At 47.8% G+C, this 10,504-nt stretch overlaps 1 protein-coding gene across 1 annotated transcript; it reads right to left on the reverse strand.

Annotated features, from left to right (window-relative positions):
* Nucleotides 1-8,548: 8,548 nt before the first annotated feature.
* Nucleotides 8,549-9,857, reverse strand: LOC123041719 (cytochrome P450 84A1-like). The gene has a single exon (XM_044464291.1). The coding sequence runs from the start codon at nucleotides 9,855-9,857 to the stop codon at nucleotides 8,913-8,915; it is 945 nt and encodes a 314-aa protein (XP_044320226.1). The 3' UTR covers nucleotides 8,549-8,912.
* Nucleotides 9,858-10,504: the final 647 nt, after the last annotated feature.

The following is a 10,504-nucleotide window of genomic DNA, read 5'->3' on the forward strand; positions in this document are numbered from 1 at the left end:
GCAGGCCTTCGCCTAAGTACCACGAGAATATAACTGAGGGTGTAATCTGTGGAGGGGGACGCCGCACACGGCTAACAGATGTTTTTGGTGTGTGTTCTAGGCGCCCCTCCCCACGTATATATAGGTGGGAGGGGGAGGGGAGCACTCATGGGGTGCCCCAAGTAGGAGGAATCCTACTTGGGGGCCTATCCCAATTCGCCCCCCTCTTTCCTTATTTTCGGAGAGAAAGAGGGAAAGTGAAGGGAGAAAGGAAAGGGGGGGGGGACGAACCCCCCTTGCTCCTTCTCCAATTCGGCCACATGCCTAAGGGGGGCGCGCCACCCCTTGTGCCTCACACGGCTAACAGATGTTTTTGGTGTGTGTTCTAGGCGCCCCTCCCCACGTATATATAGGTGGGAGGGGGAGGGGAGCACTCATGGGGCGCCCCAAGTAGGAGGAATCCTACTTGGGGGCCTATCCTAATTCGCCCCCCCCCCTCTTTCCTTATTTCCAGAGAGAAAGAGGGAAAGGGAAGGGAGAAAGGAAAGGAGGGGGGAGAACCCCCCTTGCTCCTTCTCCAATTCGGCCACATGCCTAAGGGGGGGGGGGCACCCCTTGTGGGCTGGTGTGCTCCCCTCTTATGGCCCATATGGCCCATATCTTCCCTCTGGGGTTTCGGTAACCCCTCGGTACTTCGGTAAATACCCGATACTATCCGGAACACTTTTGGAGTCCGAATATCACCATCCTATATATCAATCTTTACCTATCGACCATTTTGAGACTCCTCATCATGTCCGTGATCTCATCCAGGACTCCGAACAACATTCGGTCACTAAATCACATAACTCATATAATACTAAATCTTCATCGAACGTTAAGCGTACGGACCCTACGGGTTCGAGAACTATGTAGACATGACCGAGACACCTCTCAAGTCAATAACCAATAGCGGAACCTGGATGCTCATATTGGCTCCTACATATTCTATGAACATCTTTATCGGTTGAACCGTAATGACAACATATGTTATTCCCTTTGTCATCGGTATGTTACTTGCCCAAGATTCGATCGTTGGTATCTTCATACCTAGTTCAAGCTCATTATCAGCAAGTCTCTTTACTCGTTTCGTAATACATCATCTTGTAATTAACTCATTACTCACTTTGCTTGCAAGGCTTCTTATGATGTGCATTACCGAGAGGGCCCAGAGATACCTCTCCGATACTCGGAGCAACAAATCCTAATCTCGATCTATGCCAACCCAACAAACACCTTCGGAGATACCTGTAGAGTATCTTTATAATCACCCAGTTACGTTGTGACATTTGATAGCACATAAGGCATTCCTCCGGTATCCGGGACTTGCATAATCTCATAGTCGAAGGAATATGTATATGATATTAAGAAAGCAATAGCAATAAAACTGAACAATCAATATGCTAAGCTAGCGGATGGGTCTTGTCCATCACATCATTCTCCTAATGATGTGATCCCATTCATCAAATGACAACACATGTCTATGGTTAGGAAACTTAACCATCTTTGATTAACGAGCTAGTCTAGTAGAGACTTACTAGGGACACGGTGTTTTGTCTATGTATCCACACATATATCAAGCTTCCGATTAGTACAATTCTAGCATGAATAATAAACATTTATCATGATATAAGAAAATATAAAACAACTTTGTTATTGCCTCTAGGGCATATTTCCTTCAGAACCGGCTACCCTGGCCTGGCGCTCATATATGTCCGTGCATCGTTCGTGCGTTCCTCAAAGTTTGCCATGTTCCCAGGTTTGACAGGTTTGAGTGAATTCCAGTTTATGTGTGTTGTTTTCGCTATATTTGCAGAGCTACTTGGGGTTGCACAGAATGTGATGTTGTCCAGTTACCTACATATGCTCTGTGTCATTACCCAGGTTCTCGTCTCTTCTTCCTCTGGCAGTAACGCAGTAGCATCCAGGAGCTATGTTTCTCCGATAGTTTGCCCCTTGATCTTCAACTTTGTTGCATATTTCCCTCCCCCACTACAATGCCTTCGCACTCAATGTTTGTACTGATGCTGATTTCTACTCTTAATTTGTTGCAGTTATTGACGCCCAAGTGCTCGGGAATGCTTCAGGCTTGTTTAACAATTTTTTTGAGGTGTCTCTGTTTTTTTTGTTCCTGAATTCTGAAACGTGGAATCCCAATGGCTGCTGACGGTTTAGTTAGTGGAATGTCATATTAATTTTCCATATCCAGTGTGTTCATACGATTGCATTTTTTCCATGCTTATTTGTTTGTAATTATTCATGACAAGCTACTACCGGCTATTATTGTTCCTATACATACGCACGAGGTTGTTTAGGATGGTAGATCCATATGCGCAAAAAAGTGTTGTTGTGCACGCACGTGTGACGTGTGTTATCTGACCGTGGTATAGATGCCCAATTCACATAATATTTATGCGTGTAATGAAATCTCTTACTAGTTTTTGTACGTTGGTCTTTTATTCTAGATGCTTACTAGCTTTATAAATTTTACCTTGCAGTTTAATAAAAATATATACCCTTGCAGCAACTTCAAATATGAACGGGGGCTATTCGATTGTCTTTCCGCATATGGAACATTTTAGTTAATTGCTCCCTTTGTTCCGTTGCTATTTGGTGCTGTCATACTCAGCAATGGTTTGGATGGTGTCATTATAGCATGTTTGGCTTTTTGCTGTCATTTACATCGAAGTGACATATTTGAAACTATTTTATTGTAAAAATCTTCTCTTCGATCACTAACCAGTATGTAAAGTTAGCTTTCAAGTTCGTCAATTTGCACAAATCTTACCATTTTACATACAAATAGACGGACGCAGCAATGCGCGCCATCAATGATCAAGTTTTTTTATTAAAACGAGGCCACAAAAGCAACATGACTGTTCACAACACTCGAGCTAAGCTTAGAGTAGCTGAGTCAGATCCTCCCAACACATAGGAGGTTTTATGATAGAATTCAAACATAATAAGCAACTCCATTTATTCGACCAGAAAGGAAAAGCAAGACCAGGGCTATCTATTACATTTTTCTTCATCAAGGTATCTTCTTTTCTCACCCAGAATGAGCTAGTGGGATAAATCCCTTTTGTGCCCTCGCTCAATCAACACTTTTGTATGTTGGAGCCAGATTGGTGTGTGCGGTTTTCGTTCAGACAAGTTGTTTTTGATTCGGGCCACAGTGTGGCGCGCCTGCCCGTTTTTCTATGAGTTTGGCCTATTGATTTTTTTTCATGGGCTCGTTTTTGTTTTTGTTTGTCAAATGGGCCTTTATTTTGCGGTTATAACTCATCAGACGACGCGCCAGTTCTTTTGGTCGATTATGGAAGAATCGCCCCCCTTCACAGCTTCTCGGAGAATCTTCAACTCCCATTCGTGGCTATGATTTTCGGATGGGAGTTGAAGATTCTGAAAAAAGCTGGGGAGCGGGCTGATTCTAGGAGAATTGGGCAAAAGAACTGGCCTGATATAGGGGAAAAAGTGCAAGTAGGAGTGTTTTGGTTCTTTCTTACACAATGCTTTTTTCTCATGTGTGTTTGTGACAGTGAAATCTGTAGCAGAGCACATATCCCCCTTTTCATCATTTTTTGTACATTTTATTGGTCCACTACTTTTCACTAGATTAACTTTGTTTGGTTTTTCCTATGCTCAAGGTGGATGTATGTAATGTTTTTACAACAACGTGCGACATGTCCATTGTAGTATATACGATTTTTTTCCTTTTCATTGTTTTCTTATGCTCAAGGGGAGGTATGCTATTTAGGACAGTAAAACTACACCTAAACTGAGCTCTACCATGTCCCCAACAATTTTGGCCGTCGGATTTCACATTTAGATCATTTTTGGTTGTCAGATGTTCGTTTCAGCTCCAATTTACCGCGACCTGGTCCGCATGTGTTAATGGGCCGCTATTCTTGTGACTTTCTTCAAGACATGTGGTCAATTGGGTTTTATTGGGCCGCTATGCAAGCCTACAATATGTCAAATATTACTTCATAGATTTCTAACAACACATGTCTTGAAAAAAGTCACAAGAATAGCGGCCCATTAAAGCCCAATAAAGCCCAATTGATCACATGTCTTGAAAAAAGTCACAAGAATATTTGACATCGTAAAAAAATTGACCACCACTCTATTACTTAGTAATTTTAACAACACATTTATATTCACCTTTCAACACTTTATTTAAGCACAAATATATGAAAAATTCTATTATCCTATCGTAAAAAAAATAGACGGATGCGTCAATGTGTGCCATGAAGGATCTAGTGATCTACTACAACAATGACTGACATCGTCATTTTAGAATATACTAGCAAAGCTCGCGCGGCGGCACGCCGCGCCAGTCGATACAGTGTGTCTATATGAAGTGAGGGTACATGCAGAGTGGTATCAAGTCAGAAAAGTTGTTGCACATCTTTACTACAATTCTTGTTTGCATTGTAAATTTATTTTGTTGTGTGGTTACCTACTGACGGGCCATGGTAAACTGCCATTGCTTTGTTTATTCCTTTTTTTTGAATTGTTGATTGTTTTTTGAGGTATCTACCCGCTTATTTCAAGTGGTTTGTTCGTTCCTTCTCTGTATTGTAAGGTGTTTTCTTTTGCCACCTCAAGTGCATAGTAGTTGTTATCATTAATAGTCCAAGTATTTGGGCCGTCGCATCATGTCTGACACCCTTGGGAAGCCCCTGTACGCCTACAATTCGTCTCGACGCCCTTGGGACACCCCTGCATGCCTACAATTCAAACGGAGGGAGTAGCAGGAACCAAATCCTCATATATAAGGCCGACGATCTCTCTAGAAGCAAATCAAGCAGATATGAGGAAGTCGCGAGGCAACACCACGCCCACACCATCGTGTCAATAACATCAATTACCAACCCATGCATGCAAGAAAAAAAAAAGCGCCCGACACTCAACATCACCCAACCCATGCATGAGCTGTAGAAGAATAAAGATCGTAGCCGCTAAACAGACATGCAATGAGTCCCCCGAAACATATCCCAGTTGATCGAGAAACTAAATCGCCAAAAAATATGCTAAAGGCATCAGCAAGCATCGCCGACCAAATCCCCAAGTGGTACACGTGTTCTTCACCTATTAGCTAACACAACATAGAGGCAATATATTGTGCATGTAAGTTTTTTATGACCATAGATAAATGTCACAAGAAGGAAAAATAATTAATAAGTACACAAAAGAGCATACTTAGAAATATTATCTTGCCACAAACCTGCAGGAAAAAATATATTTCCAAGAATGCAACAGGTACATCATAGTCAAATCTGAAAGCATCAGATTCTTAAAGTTAAAATATGCAAAATGCAAAAAGGATTTTGCTTAATGAACGTAAAAGAAAAGTTTGAAGAAGAATAAAGGGTACAATATTCACTTACTGTTTAACCCAAATTATTGTTGGAGTCATTCAACAGGACTAAAGCTTGCTTTCATTTGTTGAAACTTACTATTATCATTACATAAAAAGCATCCTAGGATGTCCATCATCTGCCGCACACACAAATGAAGACCAAATACCAACGCCAGGTGAATGGAAAAGATAGAGCAAACAAAAAAGGCAGGCTGCCATAATTCATGTAATCTATCAAAAAGGAAGACATAACCAATTAGGCATATATTTTTTGTACTATATGCACACCCTTCAAATCTGAACTAACAATTGATATCCTTATTGCCTGAAGCTCAAAACTACCAAGGGAGAACTAAAACTGCAATGGTGCATTTATGTATTACAATGAAGAAATCAGAAGACTCTCCCTTTCATAAGATTTTTTTACTGAATTTATGAAATACAAATTATTATCTTTTTTAGGGGTACGTAAATTATTCTGTAAGCATGTAAATCTGAGTGTGAGACGTCCTTGGGCTCATTTCCAGCCACACACATATCCTTGCGCTTATGTATAAACACCACGCCTATCGGACTTGCCATGAACCAAGAATTCAAAGCAATTTTTTATTTTGCGCAAAAATTGAACCGGTGAAAAATACGTCCTCGAAATCTCAACTCAAGATTAACTCGGTTACGTGCCAATTCTCATCTCTCTTTGACCACCATAGTGTTTTTGTCATGCAAAAGAACTTGCCTATTATATTTTATTTTGCAGGGGAAAGAACTTGCCTATTTTTTTATTTTTGACGGGAAAAGAACTTGCCTATATATGCTACAAAATAACAACACGAAACAATCAATCTATTCAAAAGCTATTCACTTAAACAATGTGTTCCCTATTCAAAGATGTACAAAGCAGTACAAAAGTCAAATTTAAAACTGCACGAACTTGCCTTCAAAGTTTGTGTACCACACGAAGAGCACTGCCGGCGTGGTGGACAGGAAGTTACCTACAGCGGTAGACGACTCTGTTATGAGGCGGTGGCGCTTACCTGGAATGTACCGAGCAGTTGGGAACGACGGTGTCATACACACGTGCGACACAGTGCGGACTGCGAAGAGAGCGTGGAAGAGGCAGCCGTCGTGTGCAAAGTGCTCGCCATCCCACAGTTGACGCCGAGGAGCAGGGACGCCTCATCCTGTTAGCTTCGGCTCGAGCCTCTCCGAGACAGCATCTCTCCACGACAACGACGCGGGCCGAAGGGCTCCGATGTCGCTGGATGACAAGGCGACGACGGCCTGGGTGAACGCAACGTCGAGTCGGTGGTGAGATGAAACGGAACGGCGGGGCGCCGTCGGCCTGGAAGGTCGCGAGCTCAAAGCGTCCGCGGGTAGGACGGGAAGCTCGTCGGAGGCTCCGACGCGGTCCTCTGCGGCGCTCAACTCCTCGGCGAGCCCAGCGTACGTGTAGCTTGCCTGTCCTGGCACTGGCAGCAGTCGGCGATCTAGGCGCCGCCAGTCCGTCCTACACGGCGAGGAAGTGCGCAGGGAGACGAAAGGAGGAGCTGTCGAGGCCGTCGACCGCGGCGCGTCGCCGGCGACCATCCAGAGCTGGAAGCGTTAGAAGGTGTAGCTCTTCTCACCGTTCCTGGCGTCGGACGGAAGCAGTGCGACTTCCGTGTGTTCCTGGCTGTCGGCCTTCCGATCGAGGAAGCGCACCACAGTGATCTACATGCCGGGGTGCTCGGCGCCTCGGCCATCTTCCTCGCGAGCTCGAGGGCCTCCAGGTCGTCTGCCCAGCCGAAGAAGATGACGAACATGTCGTCCATGACCTGCTGGCCATCGCAGCGGTCGCGGTCCATGAGGACGGCCATGGCGTTGCCTCACACGGCAGCGAAGATCGAGTCGACGGATTGCACTCCCGTGCGCCAGGGCGTTCTGCTGGTGAATCCTAGTACGATCCAGCACACACGTATTTGTAGTATTGCCAAGCCACCAGAACAGCGATCGAAGCGGTGTCGAGAACCATCACGTAAGAAGCAACGACAGGTCTACAGATTGAACGATGGAGACGGCACCGATTAAGGAAACCTGGCCCAACAGCGGCAAAGATAGACAGCGACAGGACAACCGGACCAACAGCAGCCAATCAAAAACCCAACAGCGGCATCGACAGCGACGGGACATCTGGGCGAACAGCGGCCAATCAAAAACCAGAAGAAGCATCGAAGCAAAACGAACTGTCAGGACAAGAACTTCACCGCAAAAAACTGGCCCACACCCAACAAAAAAATACTAAACCAACCAAACCAACTTGCACACACGTTCAAAAAATTTTAAATCAAAACCTATGCACACCACTCATTTCTACCCAGCCATGTACCAAAATAATACATGTGCTGTGTACCAAGTTACTTAGGGGTCATTTTCAGTCAAGTGGGTGAATAATGGAGCGAAAATGCTGCCGGATATAGAGGCTTGGGTATATAGTGCGATTATCTGTTTTCCTTTAACGCTTTTTTTTGCGAGTAACGCTTTTTCTTCTTATATTAGCACATGCATCAATAACATCCCACTGATCCCCCTTTTTAAGAATGCACCAACAACGAAAAGGGGCCCGAGAATTCATTATTATTTATGTCGCACCAAAAATGAAGCATAGGTGAATGCATTGTTTTCGTCCATCTTGGTTTGTGTTTCAATCATGTTTTTTGAAATCAAGCAAAATCAACAGAAACGAAAAAAAAAGGAGGCAAACCAGGAATAGACGGTCCCTTATTTATTCGACGAGTACCACGTTACTTGCACTGATCTGGCAATACGAGCTGTGCACGCGCGGCTCTGCTAGACCACTGGGCAGCTAAGACGGGGCACCGGCACTGCGCACAACCGCACGGCCCGTGGAGCGGTGGCGCCGTATGCCTCTTCCATGTCAAGGTCCTCCGGCGCCATCCCGTTCGGCAGGCTCCACTCGAAGCCATGCAGCAGCCGCGCCAGCGCCATTTCCACCGCGTGCATCCCCAGCTGCATGGCGGGGCATGACCTCCGCCCCGAGCCGAACGGCAGGAGGTGGAAGTGGCCACCCCGGTAGTCCGTGTCTGCCTCGTGCCCGCCCGGGCCAAACCGGGACGGCCTGAAGGCGTCGGGATCCTTCCAGGCCTCGGCGTCACGCCCGATCGCCCACACGTTGATCAGGACGCGGGTATTCTTGGGGATGCGGCAGCCGGCGACGTCGCAGTCCTCGGCGGCCTCGTGCTGGAGGAGCGGGCCGGGCGGGTGCACGCGGAGGGTCTCCTTCACCGCGCACCTCAGGTAAGGGAGCTCGTCCAGGTCGCCCGCCGCGACCTGGCGGTGCAGCCCAACCACCACGGCCAGCTCGTTCTGCACCCGCTTCATTTCCTCCGGGTCCCTCAGCAGCTCCGACATTAACCACTCAATTATCATCGCTACTGGTCCTGTCCCACCGATCATCACATCCTGCGCGTATTGTAATCAAAATATTTAATCTGCGGAGTGGTGGTGGGGGACGCTAAATTTCGGCCATCGTTCACTTTACCATAATGGTGGCCTTGATGTTATCCCTGGTGAGACGAAGCGTCGACCCATGAGCACTGGAGTCGGTGCTCACCCTGTCGGCAGACCCGGGCATGTCCACGAGGAAAGCTAGCATGCCGTCCACCATGTCGGCGTCCGCGGCATCGACCGGCTTCGGGTGTGCGAGGTGCTCGTCGATGGCACGGTCGATGAACCGGTCCAGCGCACCCCGTGCCGCCACCATCCTCCTGTTGATCCCCTGCAAATCCAGCCGCGCCACCCATGGCACGTAGTCCGCAAGGGTGGAGTTGGACACCACGAACAGCTCGGCGAATTCCTGCACTATGGCCACGAACTCGGCGGCGTCCTCACCCTCGTTCCGCATGCCCAGCGCTGCCCGGAGCGTGATGTTCATCGACATGTTGAACACGAGCTCGCCGAGATTGACGACCGAGCCAGTGTACCTGGCAACGTCGCGGATCAGGTCGTCGACCTCGTCATGGACGGCAGCCCATGACGCGGCCCGACGGTGGCTGAAGAGCTTGTGGACGCACAGCTTCCGCATCTCCCGCCAGAACGGCCCGTACTGCGCGAACACCATGTCCGCGCGGCCGTAGGTGAGGTAGGCTATCGGCGCGCTGGCGGGGCGGTTGGCGAAGGCGCGGTCGTTCACCTGGAGCACCAGACGGGCCATCTCCGGCGTCGACACGACCACGGTGCTCAGGCGCCCAACGCGGAGGTGAAGGAGGCCGCCGTAGCGCGCGGACAGCCGTGCCAGGCCTTGGTGGGTCATGTCTCTCGTGTAGAAGATGTTGCCGACGAACGGCAGCACCCGCGGCCCCGGCGGGAGCGGGAGGGGTCGGAGACCATAACGCCGTGATGAGATAGCGCGATAGAGGATCAGCCCTGTTAGAAGCAGCGCGAGATGAACCCCGCACTGCGGCCACCAAGCCTCCATTGCCGCGTTGCCTGTACGCCTCCGAGCGAGAGCGATGTTAATATAACCCGGAACTCATTGCATGTTACGGAGAATCTCGTTGTACTCCCCTTGGCTCCTTGGGCGCAAGCCTAAGGATATTGCCCCGCTCATCCATGAAGCTTCCATGCGTAAGAATTGGAAGGTGCGGAAGGCCCTCAAGCACAACGCATGGATCCTCAAGATCAATCCACCCACCTCTATCTCCGCTAAGCATGTCACACAATTCTTCACGCTTTGGATGCTCCTTCATGAGGTCCATCTTGACGAACTCTCCGAGGATGACATCCTTTGGAAGCACTCGGTCTCGGGGCATTACTCGGCGGCCTTCGCATATAAGGCACAATTTTTAGGATTGGTTCTCTCCCCCATGGACAAGATGGTTTGGAAAGTTTGGGCTCCCCCAAAAGTCAAGTTCTTTGCTTGGTTGGCTCTCCAAGACAGGATTTGGACCGCGGATAGATTGGCAAAGCGTGGGTGGCCGAACTGTGATCTTTGCCCCCTTTGCAAGAGGGAACAAGAGAGTGGGAGTCACCTATTCTTCAAATGCCGCTTCTCTAGAAGGCTTTGGTCCTTGGTCATTGACAAGTACCACGTCCCCGACTTCGTCATTTCCACCTGGCCCCTAT

The sequence above is a fragment of the Triticum aestivum genome, chromosome 2B (genome assembly GCF_018294505.1).
Source record: "Triticum aestivum cultivar Chinese Spring chromosome 2B, IWGSC CS RefSeq v2.1, whole genome shotgun sequence".
In the NCBI taxonomy this organism is placed as follows: Eukaryota; Viridiplantae; Streptophyta; class Magnoliopsida; order Poales; family Poaceae; genus Triticum; species Triticum aestivum.

Bases quoted from the DNA above. Each gene is read 5' to 3' on its own strand.
- LOC123041719 (XM_044464291.1), bottom strand. From the start codon at position 9,857: ATGGAGGCTTGGTGGCCGCAGTGCGGGGTTCATCTCGCGCTGCTTCTA.